The 20,283-nt window shown below is 36.8% G+C and overlaps 1 protein-coding gene and 2 long non-coding RNA genes across 9 annotated transcripts in view; 2 read left to right on the top strand and 1 right to left on the bottom strand.

Annotated features, from left to right (window-relative positions):
• Positions 1-20,283, top strand: part of LOC309489824 — a 186,151-nt gene that overhangs the window by 109,249 nt on the left and 56,619 nt on the right. The gene's annotated exons all lie outside the window — the stretch shown is intronic.
• On the top strand, positions 4,451-8,644 carry LOC309489832. Its single transcript, XR_014202531.1, has 2 exons — positions 4,451-5,034; positions 6,483-8,644. It is a non-coding gene; the product is annotated as an uncharacterized lncRNA (long non-coding RNA).
• The window catches only part of LOC309489756 (3',5'-cyclic-AMP phosphodiesterase 4D-like), a 288,142-nt gene continuing 275,650 nt past the window's right edge, over positions 7,792-20,283 (bottom strand). For all 7 annotated transcript variants that reach the window (XM_082158632.1, XM_082158631.1, XM_082158634.1 and 4 more), the window contains 9 exons: positions 18,911-19,004; positions 18,641-18,816; positions 17,234-17,332; positions 15,986-16,150; positions 14,679-14,778; positions 13,112-13,266; positions 12,905-13,027; positions 11,746-11,928; positions 7,792-11,236 (listed from right to left, as the gene is read on the bottom strand). In XM_082158632.1, coding sequence (XP_082014758.1) covers positions 10,781-11,236; positions 11,746-11,928; positions 12,905-13,027; positions 13,112-13,266; positions 14,679-14,778; positions 15,986-16,150; positions 17,234-17,332; positions 18,641-18,816; positions 18,911-19,004 — 1,551 coding nt within the window. In that variant the 3' untranslated portion in view covers positions 7,792-10,780. The remainder of the gene's footprint in view (positions 11,237-11,745; positions 11,929-12,904; positions 13,028-13,111; positions 13,267-14,678; positions 14,779-15,985; positions 16,151-17,233; positions 17,333-18,640; positions 18,817-18,910; positions 19,005-20,283) is intronic.

The following is a 20,283-nucleotide window of genomic DNA, read 5'->3' on the forward strand; positions in this document are numbered from 1 at the left end:
ATTGATGTGTCCTCAGAATATAGAAAATCAGTACTTCGTCTCCCCACCACAAGCCACGTTTAGCATCGTCCCTGCATGAAACTGTACAACATCTCTATTTAGATACATGTATCTCTATAATCTTATTTATTTGTTCATTTATGCGTCCCTCAGTATGTGGGGCGCAGTGGGCCAGCAAGTGCAATATTTCGAATCCCTATCTCTTGTATATAGTTGAATGACTGTGTGTGTGTGTGTGTGTGTGTGTGAGTGAGTGTGTGTGTGAGTGTGTGTGTGGAGCGTCTCGATGTGCCATGCTGATTTTGCACACTATCTTATCCCACGTGCGGATGATCGCTCTGCCTCACCTTCTGTGTTAAACTATCTTTGTGCTGACATTAACACAAAACTACTGTGTGTGGAGTTACATATAGGTGTGTGAGTGTGTGTGTGTGTGTGTGTGTCGGTGTATATACTAGTATGGAGAAAAGTAAACGTGTATCTTGTTGCAAGTCATATCTGTGGTTTTTCTTTGTGTTTGTGTGTGAATCTCATTCAGTTAGAGCATGCATAGGGCTATATATCTGGAAACACTCTTCTGCAAAAGAGTATTCAGTAGTTTTATAATCGCTGCGTTTCAGGTGTACGGCATGCATAAACACTGCTTTTTAAAAATACAAGCTCAAAAAAAGGAGTGAAAAACATCTAAACAGGCTATACAAACACAGTACTTGTACTATAGTTCAGTTCAGTTTCAGATGGTAACGATACCTGTTCTTCTACGAGTCTAACCATGTCCAAAAAAACACACAAAACAAAACATGGGTACTTTATCTTTAGAAAAGCAAACCTCTTTGTTTGCATTTAAATCATTTATTGTCATATTAACACTACATATTTGCATTCACCTCCTAGAGTAACTCATGTAGGAACATAATAATGTGTATTATAATTTTCTTTGGCGGTAAGCTACATGTGTAAATACCAGAGATGGGGGACTCGAGTCATATGACTTGACTCGAGTCAGACTTAAGTCGCAAATTTTAGGACTTGAGACTTGCTTGACAAATATTAATAAAAGACTTGACTTGACTTTGACTTGATATTCATGACTTGAGACTTGACTCGGACTTGAGGTAAATGACTCGAAATAACTTGTCTTTTTAAAAATAAATATCTGTATTTGAACGCACCGCAACAATCACGTGACGCAGCAGGAACGCGCGCTGTGTGGACAAAAGCCGTGATAATGCAGTGTCGTAGTGATGACCCTGAAGCGCGGGATCGTTCGCCAGCTGTGAAACGGTACGTAATGCGCAAGTTTATGATGAATCAGAGAAAAAAATTAAAAATGCACAAGCGTGGTTTCTCCAGAGAGAGAGAGAGAGAGAGAGAGAGAGATCGCAGCTCATAAGCAAACTTAAGACATTACATGTCTTTAGGGGTTGTGTGTGAACGCAATCTCTGATTCCGGGAAATCACTGGCACTGCCAGACTCAGACTGGCAGTGTGAATGAACCTAAATCAAACGAACCCGGGTCAAATCTTGGGTCACTTTATCCGTGTATTTTCTGGAATCTCTGTGTGAAAGGGGCTTTGGTCACACACCCTGACAAAGGCTCATTAGCCACAACGCATAGTTGTGCAAGTACTTGTCACCCATTTTTTTTAAATATTAAAGCCATGATGAAATAAAGGCTTTCTATATATTTTTAATAATATTCGAGTGCCTTGGATTAATGATTTTTTTTTATGATCTGAATAATCCCTTACATACATTCAAATTTTCTTGAAAATGAAAATCAGGTTAAAATATGTTAAAATATGCCATATTCCAGTTTTTTCTTACCTGCATGCATCCCTTTGTACTGTCTAGTTATATGCTACCAATTGTGTCTGCTATCCCAGGGTTGCCTTGAATGTTAAAAGAAATATAAAAAAAATCTAACTGTAATTTAATAATAATTAATAATGCATAGGTACAGTCTACCGTTGTCTGGGATTTGTTTTCATGATAATTGAATGTAAAGAGTTTTATCTCTAAAAACTGTTTAGCTTATACCGCTAGTATATAGGGCATAGAGTAAGTAAAAAGAAATCGCTAGTTAATACCACTAAAAGATTGTAAAAAGACACCTACACACAAAGAAAAAAAACATACAGACTTTCGAACCGAACCATGCATACACAAATACACAAAACAAAAATTCAAACTTGAAAGCACAACCATGCACACATGCAAACAAACAATACACTCTTCACTCATACACACGCACACACATTCACTCACAAATATTAATGAATCAATCACACTCAATCAAATCACCTCTCTCTCTCTCTCTCTCTCTCTCTCTCTCTCTCTCTCTCTCTCTCTCTCTCTCTCTCTCTCTCTCTCTCTCTCACACACACACACACACACACACACACACACACACACACACACACACACACACACACACACACACACACACACACACACACACACACACGGACATGCAAACAATACACTTTTCACACATACACATGCACACACATTCATTCACAAATATTAATAAATCACTCACTCACACAGATTAATAATGTACAATAGTCAATCCACCTGATTGACAGGTGCAAGTTTTGTGTCAATTCAATTATTACTGTTTTTTTCTTGTTATTCTTTTGTTAAAAAGGAAAGATCTAACTTGTTGGGATGTGTTCATGTTCCATAAAGGGGATGCCAGTTTGAAGAATGCCATTTGGTGGCATAGGAACCATTATACTTGAATTGTGAATTGTTTAATAACTTTTAATGGTCTTCTGCAATGTTTGAGGCATATTTATTTTTCATGCTTTAATGTTGGCCTAATTTCAGTTACATTTACATTTTAGGCTATGTAGTTTGAAATGTTTATTTATTTTTTATTGTAGTAACCACTCAGCTGTATGTGGAAATGCATATTTAAAAAAAAAATGTTGCAAATAAAACCATAGTCCACAGCTTATGTAGTTTTAAATTATTTTAATATATAAATTCAGTGAAATCATCAAACGTTTGTATGACTTGCCAGTGACTTGTGACCCAAGCTACGACTTGACTTGACTTGCTTGACATAAAGCAGTGACTTGACTTGACTTGACTTGCTTTTCACAAAATTGACTCGGACTTGCTTGAGACTTGAAGGTTAAGACTTGAGACTTACTTGTGACTTGCACATGTGTGACTTACTCCCACCTCTGGTAAATACTAATATAAAGGTTTTATATTAGTACTGTCCCCAAAATACAGTTGTTATATTTTTGTTTTTAAAGCTGGTTTGTGTGAAAAAAACAACAACTGTTGGACCTAACTTGTGATATATCCGCAGTGATTTCTTATATTTTAGATGACTGAATCACTCTAGAGATGGTTATTCTGTATGTGTGGAGTGTGTATGACAAACGTGTGTCATCATTACTGTTGAAAATATCAATAAATATTCCTATTGTGTTGATACTCCGCTGCTCTTTTGTTGTATTAGTACAACTTTTGATTGTTTCTTTGGGCAACACTATTATATTGTTATATTGAGGAGTTTCTTAAGATGCTCTAAAATGGGCAAACGCGTATGATTGGCTCACCTGGATCATCGCTGACTTGTATCACGCATATGATTGGCTCACCTGGATCATCGCTGAGTTGTATCACGCGTATGATTGGCTCACCTGGATCATCGCTGACTTGTATCACGCATATGATTGGCTCATCTGGATCATCGCTGAGAAAAGTAACAGGTACCGTATGACAACGGCATCTGTGCTTGAGCAGTGATCTGGACAATGATTTTAATTACATTGTAAATATATATTTTATCCCTTATTTGATCCTATATTCCCCTTCAACTTAAACGTACGTTTGTGTAGGTTTTCTTGCACAAAATGCAAGTTTGACGATTTTAGCGAAGACGTGCGTTTTCAAAGAGTACAGATTGTACTGTACAATCATCACATCTCAGAAGATCAAGGAATATTTGATTCGTAAGTATTATTATTATTTTTAGTCTATGGTCATGAATGATTCATCAGCACTCTAGTCTAGAGGTCAGTAATGTTAGTGTCGCTGACTTGGTTTCACTGCCCCCTGCCGGCAGTACGAGGTTACGACAAGCATGACAAAGCACATTTATTTGATCACTTTTGATCTCCTAATATCCTATCCAAAGTCACACACACACAAAAAGAAACCATACAAATAAAAACCCAGTATGCAGAAGTAGACCAGAGACCGTTTTTAATGGATGTCAGTTGAGGAGATGCTTCACTATGCTGAATAAACCGCTTTTGTGGGAAACGGCTAATCTTCAACATGTTTGATTTTAAACATTCGTTTTGGATTAATATATTTTTAGAGTTTACACCGTTATATATATATATATATATATATATATATATATATATATATATATATATAGAAGTCACAGATAGGTATGATCCTATGTAAAATAAAAATATAAATCTTGCATCACAATAAGTGTATTGTGATTGTCAAAACATTTTAGTAACTAAACTGAATTTTGTTAGGTTTAGAGCCAATATGTTACAATGTTTATATGGTACAATTTCTGGTAAGCTACGTTTTTTATTATTATTGCTTTCGCACACATTTCACGATTCAATTCAATTGTGATTTGATTTAATATTGACTAATTTGGATAAATATTGGGTACACAAGATAGGCGTTCATTTTTCTCAAAAAAAAAAAAAAAAAAAAAAAAAAAAAACTCACCTAATGCTGTAAACACACAGAGAGCCTTTCAGCTGGCAGTATCATTTAAGGTTAAAAATAACTCAAATAAAATATAATGCGTTTTTTATTATAATAACAACTTTTATTTAATGATATAAGTTAAAAATCAGAGCTGACTGACAACTCTCGCGCGATCACCGGGAGACTCGCGCGATTGACAGTTTTCACACGCTCTCACGACCATAGACTGTAAAAATGAGTATATGGAACATAAGAAGCTAAAATCCCCCCACAATTATATTCTCCATTGCTTTTTATCAGTCGCTTAGAAAAGTGTGTAATATGAAGTTGTTAATATGCAGCTGTTACTCTGTGTGGCCACTAGGTGGAGGCAGAAGCTCAGTTTTTCTGTTCTTCTTCTACACATGTGCCTTCTAAACTTCTTTAGACTCTATTTACTTAATACTTCAGATCCATTAAAAATAATAATAAAAAATAATGTATATTAAATATTCTAAAATACCTTATGAGGTCAGTTTTATTTATTGATATTTAATATGCTAACAATAACATTATGCATATATAGTGTTTCCATCTGCATTCGCTGCACTGGCCCTACAATCAGGATAATTATTATTCTAAAATGTCACGTTATTATGTATAATCACGTTACTACTGTATAAAATAGCACATGCCTAGTATATTTAATGCAAGAGCTTTTTTGGCAATAAAATCCCCTTGAAATCAAAATGGCTTTTAGTATGAATATGTTAGCCTGTTATCTATAAGGCTTATATAAAAAATATGTAATAAAGTACACATATTTAGCAAAATACTCTCTATAGCTCTTTTTTTTTTGCCGCCTATTATGGTAATTAATTGTCTTTCCTGAGGTAAATGTTATGTGACATAATTGTTCTCCAGCTGTTTTATTGACCCCTTTCCGCGGATGAAAAACACTGATTGATCGATATTATGTATGAGGAATATACATTTCGGTAAGTTGTACTGTATCTTTCAACATTGTTCGTGTTTATTTACTATAAAAGTAAGTAAGTAGCTAGTAGGCTAGAGATGATCGGTTCACGTGCTGCTAGGGATCTGTCACGTGACATTTACAAGCGCCAATATGTTATTTATTGTTTGAATTTCGTAATAAAATTGACAGAATCTGAGAGCTGAGATTTTTTTATATCATAAGTAACCTAGTCTGTGGGTCTCCGTGTCCTCTTTGGCTTTGCCTCGCGATTTTTCTGTGCGTGAGAAATGTATGTGTGTCGTGAGAGCGTGTGAAAAGTGTCGATCTCGCGAGTCTCACGGTGATCACGCGAGAGTTGTCAGTCAGCTCTGTGTCACTCATAATCTTTGGCAATCGTTGTTTCCAGCGTTCTCAGACGGAAGCTAAGTGGTAAACGGACATTTTCACTTCTGCTTTTACACATGTGGTTTAGGCTACATAGAAAATGTTCAACACACATTTGTGGCTACAAAGATATCTTCGATTACTCTTGTTCTTTATCATTTTATTTGTAACACAAACCGTGTCTGTGGTGTTCTGGCTGAACCATTACCATGGTAAATATTTAAGTATTAGGTTTTGAAGTTATGAACATGAACAATGGAAGGCATAGTTTTATATTCCCCTTGTCACGTGTATAGACGTGTTATTCTATATTTAAAAGCCTATTAGGGTTGATTATTTGATAAATTCAACAAGTTGGTATAACCTGGAACATAAGCAGCTAAATCCCCCCACAATTATATTCTCCAGTCGCTTAGAAAAGTGTAATATGAACAGTTGTTAATATGCAGCTGTTACTCTGTGTGTCCACTAGGTGGCGACAGAAGCTCAGTCTCCGTTTATGTTCGACAGGGCGCTGTTGTTCTTTTACACATTTAAACTTCTTTAGACTCTATTTACTTAATACTTCAGATCCATTAAAAATAATAATAAAAAATAATGTATATTAAATATTCTAAAATACCTTATGATGTCAGTTTTATTTATTGATATTTAATATGCTAATATTATGCGTATATCGTGTGTTTCCATCTGCATTCGCTGCACTGGCCCTACAATCAGGATAATTATTCTAAAATGTCACGTTATTATATATGTGTCTACTATATAAAATAGCACATGCCTAGTATATTTAATGCAAGAGCTTTTTTTGGCAATAAAATTAGAGGAAACCTTTCAAGTCCCCATGAAATCAAAATGATTTTAGTATGAATATGTTAGCCTGTTATCTATAAGTTAGTGTGCTCCAAAACAATGACACAATTAATATTTATAAGATATGAGCATTCAAAAATTACTGTCTCCCACTTCCGCCAATATGGATCAATGATTTTGATGACATCACTGCACTTCAGCTTCTCATCAGAGGTTCTGTCGAATCAAATGCTCTCTAGAATCTGAAGCTCCGCCCCCATCATTATAAATAAGCGCTGAAGCTGCGGCTGAAATCAATGCATTCTTCACACATTTACTATTTTCTACATGGTGACCGGCACACAGTGCACTATATAGGGGATCGGGAACGATTCAGACAGTGTAAATGTCATTGGGGTGAACGAAGTGTGGTTTCATGTTAGTGTCACGTGACCTGCATCATCCAGAGACGCAGAGCAGATCATATGAACAAATCAGACTCATTTGAATTCTGCACATAATGATATTTTAAAGCGATATGGAGGAGATTAGGAGGAAACTGCAGCTTTACTGAACTCTAAACGATAAACTAAATGCTATTGGCCATTTAAAAGAAGGGGAGGAGCTGTTCAAAATGTCCCGCCCCTTTCTTCCTGTTTCAGTAGCAATGACGTCAACCATTGAATAAAGCGCGTTTCAAGGCACTTCAGTGGGACTTTAATTAAAATGGCCAAGATCACAGTGGTGCACGAGGTTGTCATTTGCAGAGCGTCCACTAGATGGCAGCGATTGGCAGGAAGAACGGATGACGCGCCACATGACGAACCACATCAGAAGACTCTCAGTTCGACTCATTAGGAGGAGCAACCAAACCAAATCATGTTCTTCAGTTAACCAAAGACTTATGAGCTTCACATCCGCAACACACAAACATGCGACACACACACAAGTGTGGAATCAACCCATGCTTTTATTTCATTCGTTGCATATAAAATGAGTTTTTTTCTGTCTTTTTTTCTGTTTGTTTTGTAGTTAAAACCGTTTGTGGAGATGGATCTACAGTACCGGCAAAAGACTGTAAGAGACAAAAGTGTTTCGGTTTTTAATCAGCAGAACTTAGGAATCAAATCTTAAAGTATCCCTTTAATGACATTGAAAAAAATACCAATAATAGTAATAATAATAATAATAATAATAATAGCCACGATTGGCTTTGGTCCAGGGCTGCTAAAATCTACAGTATGCGTGTCAGAAAGTATGCTTATTTAACATCTGAAACTCTTTCAGTTCGTGCACAAGCACATCTACAAGGCTGGATGAGATGATGGTAGCAGACGGTACCTGAACAAAGTTAAAGAACGGCATGAAAGTAGAAGATCACAAGGGCAAAGCAAACTGTCCTGGGTCTATTGCATTCGCTGTGTGTGCCACTGTTTCGGACCTACAAATGAAAAGAAGAAACCCAAGGCATCCTAAATGCAGCACGTAAGATGCCCTGATACACACACACACACACACACACACACACACACACACACACACACACACACACACACACACACACACACACACACACACACACACACACACACACACACACACACACACACACAGAGAGATGTTTTAAAGTTAAGGCACAGCCCTGGGGCCAAACGCCAGTGGCGACGCGTCTCGTACGGTTTGGTTTTCCCCAGATCTCCAGAAACCAGCTCATTTTTTATACAGAATATTATTATGTGTTTTTTTTTTTTGTTTAGTTTTTTGTGTTTTTTTTACATTGGATAATATCTATAATAATAAACATTCTCTCAACAAGAGTTTACCAAATACAGCAACTCCATCCACGGATGAAGTTTAGAATCTGTCATCATTTACAACAAACATTACAATATATACAGCAAAATAAATACATCGTTGTAAACAGCGAAAAAAAAAATATAATAACAAAAAAAAAAAAAAATCCATAATCAGGTAAGGTCATCTGGTGAGGAAAGAATATCATGGCACAAAACTTAAATAAAAATATTTATAACAAAATCAGTACTACTCGAGCCAGGTTTCAAGTTTCTGTGAGCGTATTATATTTCATACAGACTTTAAAAAGGCTTGTTCTTTTATGTACACGACCAAAGACCTGTAACTTGCAAGTCCACACGCTCTTATGCTACAGTTGATGGTCTACAGTACTGCTTTCAAACAGAAGCCAAACAATAAATAAAAACCATATACTGATATAAATAAGTCGTTGTTAAAAGCCACGTGCCGCATATATATAGTGCATGTCCGCGTGTGTGCGGGAGAGGGAAGAGTTTTGGCATGAAATGAAAATGCGGATTTTGATGCGCTAAACTGCATCTAGCCCTAAGAGAAGATCTCCGATCTAATGAGTGGATGTGGAGAGATGAGTCCAGGCGAAAGGCATCGCACATCAACAGATACTCGGATGGAGTATTCATGTGTGACGTACATGACGTGGTGTTTTAGGTTCACGCGTGTGAGATACTGCAAATAAAAGCAGAAAAGGCAAACAAAAATGTGTCACACACTCACACACACACACACACACTACAGATGTCCTTACAGCAGAAGTGCTTCACATAAATGCCTTGAGAGGTTTCAGGTTTGACGTCTGATACACCCGTAACAGGATGTTGTCATAAGGAGGAGTTTAGCTGGAGCTGGAGTTACGAGACTGAATTAAAGCCAAACAAGTCTTCGCTTGGTGATTAAAGACTGAAGACGACAATAAAGTTCCTAAATGAAGGTTCGTAACACTTTACTTGGTGCCTGTGATTTATATGAATATTTTATATATATATATATATATATATATATATATATGTGTGTGTGTGTGTGTGTGTGTAATTAAACAAAGGCACAATTAAAAAATATATATATTAATGTGTGCCTGTATTATACACATTTATATATATATATATAATCCATAATAATAGATTTAAATTGAAATATTAACACACACACACACACATATATATGTGGGTGTGGTTGTGTGTAAATGCTTTATGCATACATAAAGCACGTATGTATGCATGTATACACAGACACACACACACATATATATACACACATATATTATATAAACACAAACTTATGTTAGATGAGATTAATCGATTTGATAACACTAATATATATATATTATATATACACATACTGATGTGTTTCAGTGAATTTAACTGAATAGATAAATATTATAAATGCATTATAAATATGCTTATAATCCAGGCTTCAAGTGCTGAAAGAACTCAGGAACAAGACAGAAACCAATCAGAAAGAGTTAATGAGCATGAAGCATCTGTGGGTGATTGACAGGAGGTAAAGTGTTTGAGCTTCTGAGAGGAGTGTGTGTGACAGCAGTGATATGAGTGTGTATGGTGGCGAACGCACGACCCACGTTGCGTACTTGCAAGTTACCCTTCGCGTCAAGTTTCAGTGAAAACGCAACAGCTGCTGCTTTGATATTAAAAGTAACCATGTAAAAATCTGTATGTATACCGTACAAAATCATCGAAGAGGCCGTGACAGCGCCGAGCTGCTTTTTTTTTCTTTTTTTTTTTTTTTGTCTTTTGTGAAATTTTGTCTCAGTCAAAGTTTAGGAAGACTTAAAACGTAGAAAATAAGGTCTCTTTGAAATCCAAGGAAACGTGTTCCCGCGTGGATCCCCGCTGGCGTCTCCTCCGATTGCTTTGTGTCGAATCCCGGAGGAGGAGGAGGAGGAGGAGGAGGAGGAGGGGGCGAAGTAAACAAAACCAAGCTCAAAAAAGACAGAGGACTAAAATGTTATTCCTGAGTGCAAATAAAACGACAACCTACCGAAGTCTTAGTGTCCTCTGGTCTCCAGGCAGCTCGTGGAGAGGAGTCGAGGTCTCGGAGTGCAACGTGCGCTTTGGAACTCAATTTCATTGTCAATTATTAAATATTAGCTACGTGTCTGTCGGCTCCTCCTCCTCGTCTTCCTCATCCTCCTCTTCCTCCACCATACTGGGTTCAGTGGAAACCTCCTCTGAAATCCCCTCCTCCGCCTCTTGAATCTCTGTGGATTCTGAGTCTTGTGTGATGAGAGTTTTGGAGTCACTACAGCTGTCGTCCTCCTCTTCCTCCTCCTCCTCCTCCTCCTCTTCCTCGGCCTGGCTCCCGCTGTCCTTCTCCGTGTCGGACTCTCCGTCCTCCTCCAGCGTCAGCTCGAACTGGAACTTCTCCGTCCCGGATCGGCTGCTGTCCTCGGGCTGGTCGGGAGCGGGCGATGGGCTTTGGGGAATGGTGCTCTGGTACCACTCTCTGTTGTCCTCTAGCGTGTCCAGGATGTCCTGAGCGTCGGGGTGCACGAGGTCGGCCCACGTCTCCCACAGCGGGTGCACGATGTAGTCGATGAAGCCCACCTGGAGACAGGTGCAACAAATCAACGGTCAATTTAACTTTCATTTCTATAGTAATAGTTGCTAAATTTAGGCCTTGTCCACACTAATACGTTTTGGTTTGAAAACGCATCTTTTTCTCTCCGTTTTGGCCTTTCGTCCTCACTGAGATTTGTGTTTTTATTAGTGAAAACAAAGCTTTTTGAAAACGCTCTCCAAAGTGGATCAATTTGAATGATGAGCAGATGCTTAATGTGCGCACTAATATTCAAATGAGTTGTCTTTCGCTGCATATTGCGCTTGAACGGTTTAAAATCACTTGTTTTTAAACCACAATGCTTAAAAACGCATTCAAACGATACGTTTTCGAGACGGCTCAGCACATCAACGTCACATGAGCATAACCACAATACAGACGACAGTCCAAAACCTCATATTTTTCAATATTTCATATTTGTTTAATTGATTTAGCAATTTCACACTAAGTATATACAAAGCTAATGTGTCCGGGCTGATGGCGTGATCACTGGTACCTGAGACTTCTCCACCGAGGCGTTGTGTTTGTCACACATGGGGCTGATCTCCATCCCTCGCTCTCGCTCGCGGTCGCCCTGACTGAAGAACTCGTCCATGATGCGGTCCGTCCACTGCTTGTACAGCTGCAGGGGTTTGGTGGGGTTACTGAGATCCGCACAGTGCACCATGTTCTGAAGCACCTGACACACACAAACACACACACTTCAGTAACAAGCTACGTTCACAACACATCAGTCTCAGGACATGTCAAATAAGTTATTCAAGAGTTAAAGAGAATTTACTGGGTATAGTTGTTGCTTAATTTGCTATTTAAATATTGTATACAGATGAAAACTACATTCTATATTCACAACAAATCAGTATCATATTAAAAAAAATAAGTTAAATATTAAAATGATAAATGTCTAACTTATTTAATATCCCATTAGATAGTTATTGAAGTTTTATAAATGTGCAATTTCTGCTTAATTTACACTTTATATTTCATAAAATGTCTAAAACGAACTACATTCTATATTTACAAAAGATTAGTATCATAATTATGGAAGCTTGTTTCCGCCACAGAATACAAAATAAACTTTTGCGAGTTAAAAAGTCAAAATCGTGATATAAACTCAATATAAAAACGTATCATTATGATAATCTAAAAATCATATAAACTTAATATAAACTTTTTCAATTCTGAGAAAAGAGTCAGTCTTTTTTCCCGGAGTTTATATCTTACAATTCTGAGGAAAAAAAGTCAGATTTGTGAGATAAAAAGTTGCAAGTTATCTTTTAAATGGTTTTATTCTGTGGCAGAAACAAAGCTTCCATGCATATAATAAATAAAAAAATCTGTTAAATTTTAAAATAATAAATGTTAAACTTATTTACATCCCATTAGATGGTTATAGAAGTTCTATGAATTAAAAAATTACAATTGAAATAATGTAAAATGTATCAAACATTATTTTACATTTGTGAAAAATCATAATTGTCATAAAAAAAGTAATTCTGTCGTTTTAGAAGTTCTTATTTCCAATGTATCGTCATTAAACAAATAAATTATAATGATCCAATGGGTTTCTTAAACACCATTGGTCAACAAAAACACAGTCCCGCCCCCCCCAATTCACGCCATTGGCCGAGACAGAAGTTGTGGCGATTCCTCACTTGTATCCTGTCGGAATAGTTATCCAGGAGCAACACTCCAGAACTGGTGACCTTCTTCGTCTCGACCATCGTCTTCAGATCGGCCAGCAGGTTCATGTGTTTGGACATGTCAGTCGCTAAGACCTTGGAGAAACGCATGAGAAAACCTTGAGCCAGACTTCAGAATAAACCAAAAACACGCTAGATTGTGGTTTTGAAGGAACGTACGATATCTATGACCATCTTGCGCAACGATTGTCTCTGTTTTTTGTTCAGGTTCTGGAAGATGTCACAGTTCTCCTCCTGCAGGAGTTTGAAGCCCACTGCTAGATGATGGTTTTCCAGCACCGATGAGTCGTTGTACATGAGGGCCAACTCAGAGTCTGCGGACACACACACACACACACACAATACATCAACATAACGGGAAATTCACAACCCGAGCTTGTGCTAATCTCTGCATCAGCAGCAGGACTCCATCACTGTGTGCCAGAGATTACAGCGTGTGACGTGTGTATCACATGTTCATGTGTGTCATATCAGTGCTGCTGATGTAGAGATAAACTTATGTAAGTGGTTTTGAGGACAGATGTGCGCTGTCTGTCTGTCTGTCTCAGAGCTGATGGGATTTAGTTCATCAATACACAACAGCGATCCGCTGTGAACCGTTTCACTGAATGTATAAATCATCCATTACCACACAAAGGCTTTTAAATACATATATTGTTATTTGTAAAATGCACAGTGTCTGGATGCTGATTGGTCGAATAATGCCTTTCAGTCAAAGTAACTATTAACCTTAGTTTACAAGTCAATATTACATCTTTTAGAGGAAGAATAACAAATTTTTTTTTTTGTTTACTATTTTCTGAAAAAAAATTATTCATACCTTATTGCTCAATTACGAATAGTCATGAATAAAGATGAATAAATTATACTTTTTAAAATTTGAATAATTAAATGATTATATTTAGATATTTAAATAATGAGAATGTATTCAGACTTTTAAATAATTAGGTTGTTATTATATTTGAATAATTATTATATTTATACATTTAAATAATTCGATTGATATATTTGATATATTAAGACTTTTAAATAATGAGATTACTATATTTATATATTAAATACTTCTCTTATTATATTTAGACAATAAACAATTCGATTATTATATTTAAACATTTAAATAATTAGATTATATTTAGACATTAAATAATTCGATTATTATATTTAGATATTTAAAAAAATATATCATATTTAGATAATTTAACAAATGTATTATTACATTTAAACATTAAATAATTCGATTATTACATATTTAGACTTTGAGATTATTATATTTGGATATTTAAAAAATTGTATATTATAATTAGACATTAAATAATTAGATTCTTATATGTAGATATTTAAATAATTCGATTATTATACAGTATTTAGACAAAAAATAATTAGATTATTATATTTATGCATTTAAATAATTAGATAATTATTTTTACCAATTTAAATAATTCGATTATTATTTTAAAATATTTAAAAATTACATTATAATATTTACACATTTAAATAAATAATGATATTATTATATTTAGGAATGTAAATAATTTGATAATTTAACCTTGAACAATTTTCACCAAAAGCATGGCTGCAGAAAAGCTTTATTATTATTATTATTAATAGTATTTATGGCCTAATCCAGTAACAGGTGATCAAATACATCAGCAATGTTTAGTTCATGTTAATGATATGAATCATGTGCTCAGTTGTTTGGATGTAGTTTGTATTAAAGCACACTTACTGGTGTTGATGAGGAACTGGTTTGAGACGCCCGGGTGGTCTACGTCGTGAATTGCACTGGCGAAAATGGCAGCGAGAATTTCAAGGTCTGTGAAAACCGCCTGAAAGAAACAACATGCGGAAGTGTGGTCAGAGCAGACATTACCTCCACCACATGACCTTCATTACAGCCAGACACTACAGGTCAATAGGGTAAAACTTTAACTAGCAGATATCACCATGAAACTTTCCCAGTTGATTAAGATGAGAAAAAAAAGTATAAAAATGTTTCTGTAATTTAATGTTTAAATATGCAAATTAGGCATTATCTATTTAAATATGCGCTAATTTGCATATATTTAAAAAAAAACGAAATCTGAGTATTGGATAAAGACAGGTTCAAAATGTATTTTTCATTGTGTTCACATATTAGATGTGAAAAAAAAATTACAGAGGGATTTATGGATATCTACTTTTGTTATCCTGTAAATCAGAATATACTGTCAATAGCCTTAAAAAATGTATTTTTGCCATGTTTTTTGGAATAAAATGTTATATAAATCAAGCTAGGAATAATATATTTACAAATCCCTCTGTAAATGTCTTCGTAATATAACTAGGTACAAGCCTGGAAAGTTTGGTGTGTATAGGTGCTACTGAAGTGGAGATTTCGGACTTGGAGAATGAGAGAAAAGTCATTTTGAGCCAATGAGATCATCAGCCAATGAGATTGCGCATTCAGCCCTTTTACTTTCACGATTGGTTGCTGATAAAAAGGAAATGACCATATTTGGATCCGACAGCATTGTACAGGAGAGAGAGAGCTTTCTAACGGTGTGTGTGATGACAGGGTGCAGACGGGGAGGATTTACAACGCCAACTTTTGTTGAATTTATGAGAAATCTACAGAAGCAAACAGACAAAGTGTAGTCAAATAAAGACCTAAATGTGTATTTTGGACTTTTTTTCAACACAAGTCTGAAAGAAGACATGTTATTGAAGACGAATATCCCCAAATCTCAAAATTGACCAGTGAAAAAAAACAATGTTTTTGCCTGCCGTGACAATTATAATGTCAGTCAAGGTTTGTTGCACTAATAACATTCATAATTCAGTTGTTCCATGTCCATTTTCACCCTCTATATGTAAATACCCTCTGTTATGGACCTCTGCGCGTGTGAAATGACCATCAATGCTCAGTTGTTGAATCCTGAATATGTGTTGATGTGGGCGGTGAATATTCACAGTTGTGACGTCAATACAACGGCCATTTGTAAATGAGCCGTTTTCTTTAGTTTCCATGAATGTTGCGGGTGGAAAGGGTCTCACCTCTAGAGCCGGCGTGGAGAGCAGCACGTGTGTCGACTGGGTGACGTCAGCAGCATGAATGTTATTGTGATACGCAACATCAGCATGGTAATGGTCTTCTAAGGTCATCAGGTACGTTATGAAAGTGTCCAAGGGAATTTTAAATGTTTTGAGCAAGTCCCTCTCCTGTGGGAAAGAAAACGGAATACAAACATCCATTAATAACACGATTTTAAATTCTCACAGCATGTTACAATAATGCAGGGCGGGACTCAATCTGATTTATAAGAATTTGATTGGATCATGTAAAGTAAGCTATTTTATTCTTGTTTAATGCTATTCTTTAGAGGTGAAAAACTTATGAAAACAATGTTTTTCGATGACAAATTGTGCACAGTAACACCGTGTCCTAACCAGATGCGATGAGATTCCAGCGACAAGCAATTTGTCTGTCTACACCAGACACGGCACGACTATAAGACGCAACCAAATCAATCAAACATCACAGCCAATCAGAAGAGAGTGTGGGCGGAGTCTCTCTGCAAGCGCACTGCACTCACAACCAAATCAATCAAACATCACAGCCAATCAGAAGAGAGTGTGGGCGGAGTCTCTCTGCAAGCGCACTGCACTCACAACGAAATCAATTTAAAATCACAGCCAATCAGAAGAGAGTGTGGGCGGAGTCTCTGCAAGCTCACAACCAAATCAATTTAAAATCACAGCCAATCAGACCAGTGTGGGCGGAGTATCTCTGCATTTGCAAGTAATCAATCCAAAATCACAGCCAATCAGAAGAGCATGTGGATGGAGTGATCTGTTATAATCAAATTCATAAATATGACACAATTTTAACATTATAAAAAAATACACACTGAGTGACTGAAACATTCTTTGTTATAGAGCACACTTGTTCACAGTCTCCATTTATTTTCATGATCTGAGAATTATACATTGTTGCTTTCAGTTAGCTATAAAGCGCTTTCGCTATAAAGGAGACGCAAACTATTATATTAAAACTCACATTCAATTATTTTAAGATGAAATAAAGCACATAATTAGTACCTGAGATTATCATTGTCATATTGTATGTTATTGTTCCAGCCGCGACGTCGCAGAAATAGAAACGCTTATCGGTATTAGACAAAAGATTAAAATGTAAAAGACGCCTTTAACGGCACGTCACGCTGTCACAACACGTCTGGTCAGGACACAGGGTTAGACGTTTATCAGTAAAGCTCATTGGTGAATGTTTGCGATTGGTCTCACCTGAAAAATAGTGTACATCATCACCGTTAAAGGCCTGTTGCCTGAAAACTCTGTGACTTTAAAAACATTAAGGCCCCATTTGTTTACGTCCTCCAGTTCCTGAAACAAAGCAGCACATCATTAGATCGTCCTGTTGTGTGTGATGCCACCAAACTAAACGGTCTCATAACAACATCAACACTGAACGGACTTGAGCTGAATAACGGCACTGCTGTCTTCTGTAGAGCTGCTTCACACCGTGGTTTGCTTAATAATTAATAAACACTGCAACATTGACAGAGTTATTGAACTGAGTTGAATCAACACTACTAAATTATGCTGAAAATGACACTATTGTATTTTAAGAGCTGCTTTACTGCTGAAATTGAATGAGTTTCTTAATTAATACAGTACTGTGCAAAAGTCTAAGGCATGTTCAACTTTTTGAATTTATTTATGATTTAACTTCTATTGACTAATTCAAATCAATATATGGTGTAACGACCCTTTGCGTTTAAAACGGCTTTTGTCCAGGTACACTTGCTCATAGTTCTTCTGTAAGCTTTGCAGGAAGGTTTCTTCAAGCGTCTCGGAGACGTTCCCGCAGTTATTCTGGATTTAGTCTGTCTCAGTTTCTTCTGTTTCTTCATGTAATCACAGACGGACTCGATGATGGTGAGATCAGATCATACCGGCTGTTGTCAGACTCCTTGTGCATACACAAATCTCACTGGATTATTACAATTAATGGCAAAAACAATGTTTGGAAATGTAAACTGATATTTCCTACTGACACACTACAGCAAAAGATATAAATAACTGACTTAAAACAAAAAAAAAATGTTGGGGGGGATTAACATGCCTAAGACTTTTGCACAGTACTGTATATTTTCCTTTTTATTAATGTGAAGCTGCTTTGAAGCAATCTGTATTGTATAAAGTGCTATATAAATAAAAGTGGCTTGACTAAATCCATATGCAAAATGCATTAAAATAAATAAATGTTGGTTTGGCTTTCACACAATGTTCTGGAATGATCCAGGAGTTGTTTTTACGAAAACCAGTTAATTTGAGGAAATTGATCTGAAAAACCTGCTGAAAAGAGCAGCATATGTTGCATGAATGTGTTGATAAACACTAGCATAACCAGCGAGATATTCCTGGTCGAAATGCCGGTCGATAAGCTTCCTGGTGAACAGCATGACACTAACTAGCATGGAAACTCATGCTGGTCCAAGCTGGTCTTTTCAGCAGGGTACAAAATCTTTCCAGTTCCACGTCATCCATCCACGTCATCGGACACACACACACAAAAAAAAAACGCAATGACCTTTCATCAAGGACTACGAGAGTCTCTGATCAGATCCAATCAGGATTCAATTGAGATGATTGAGGTTTGAAGTGCTCTCCAACACAACACTCGCTCACCTTGGCTAAGGACTCCTCCGTGTCCGTCTTGACCCCGAAGCGAGGGATGTTGGAGTTGGTGAGGCTGGTGCTGTGCATGAGTTTCTTCACTCCACTGATCTGACACATGGTCTTTTTGTTCAACTCCTTCTCCTTCTGCATCTGCGGGGAGGGCATCTCCACATCGTGCTGTTTGTCTGGAGGAGAACGGACAGGGGAAGAGAAAGCGTGAGCGTCCCAAAACTCACCATTAACACTGACGTTGATGTTTTTTTGTGATTGACGGTTTACCTAAAAATGTGTTGGAGATGTACTCTGAGACCTGGTTACCAGATCTGCTCATCTCAGACAGGTGCGTCAACTCCCTGTTCAACATCCGCTTGAACTAGACAGACAAGACAAAACACAGTTTTAATCAGTCACAGTAATGCTTTATGATTAGCTGACACATAGACGATGAATAAATCAATCAGCTGTAACCTTCTATTCTAATCAGCTTGAAAACAGGCGACCTTTACATAAAAACCTAGAGATCAGGTACATTTAGAAGACGTGTGAACCTGTAATCCCACCTTGAATGAATTATAATAATAATAATCAAACTTTATTTTACATAGCGCCTTTAAAGCAGATTCTCAAGGCACTTTACACAATAAAAGTACAAAGAGAGAAAAAAATAATAATACACACAGAAAACCATCAAGAAAAAACAAACCTAAAACAAATGAGTTTTTAGGTTGGATTTAAAAATGCTTATTTGTCATGAAAATAATTTCATATGAATTTCAATAAATATATGAAAATAATAAAAAACATTCACATTTTTTTCTCAGTGTCGCACAAATTTGTCATGCCTAAAAAAAGTCTTACATTACAGATGCACTGATTTTCAACAACACACCATTAACACTGAATATATCTGTGCATGGCAGTTTAGAAGAGACCCGGCTAACGCCTTCAAAACATCTCACAAAAATCAAAAAACTCGTTTTTTCTCACCCCCGTCAGACACGGTCCTGTTTGGATCATTGCATAAAATATTAATCTCTGCTAATTTGCATATAATTTACATGTGGCGTACCGCACATTATTTGAATGCATCAGTTCATGACGACACAAAACCCACAACTAAAGAACGACGGTCAATGCAGAGAGGCCAAAATTGATTGTTTAGCTAACGTTTTGCTACTTTATGTTGTACATCTTCAGGAAAAAGCATACCTTTATATATCCCCATGAGACTGAGCGCAGGTAATTCGCTTCAGGCATCTTCGCTAAAGCTCCAAAACCACACAAAAGCAAGAAACTAAGCTCTCCTAAATCCTTCAGGCAGTGTGACGCGAATGCTTCTGGTCTCAGGCTAAGATCTGCATCTCCGGATCAGGTGGAGGTGTGATGGAGGAGTGGAGGCTGGCAGACTCGGCGTGAGAAAGACACTGTGCTGCTCGACACCTTCTAAATTTGGGTCTGCGTGTATATAATCGAGCCCCTTCCGCTCAGCCAATCACAGCTCAGCACTGAGAGGGGGAGATGGACACTAGTTTCACAGCTCACCTTGTACCTGGTAGAATCGTGTTCAGTCGAGGTGTATCTGATCACGTTCTCTCTAATAACAAGTATTGATAGATAGAAAGATATAATATGTGACCCTGGATGAAATTGTA

This window comes from Leuciscus leuciscus, assembly GCF_965113295.1.
Source record: "Leuciscus leuciscus genome assembly, chromosome: 24".
Lineage (NCBI taxonomy): Eukaryota > Metazoa > Chordata > Actinopteri > Cypriniformes > Leuciscidae > Leuciscus > Leuciscus leuciscus.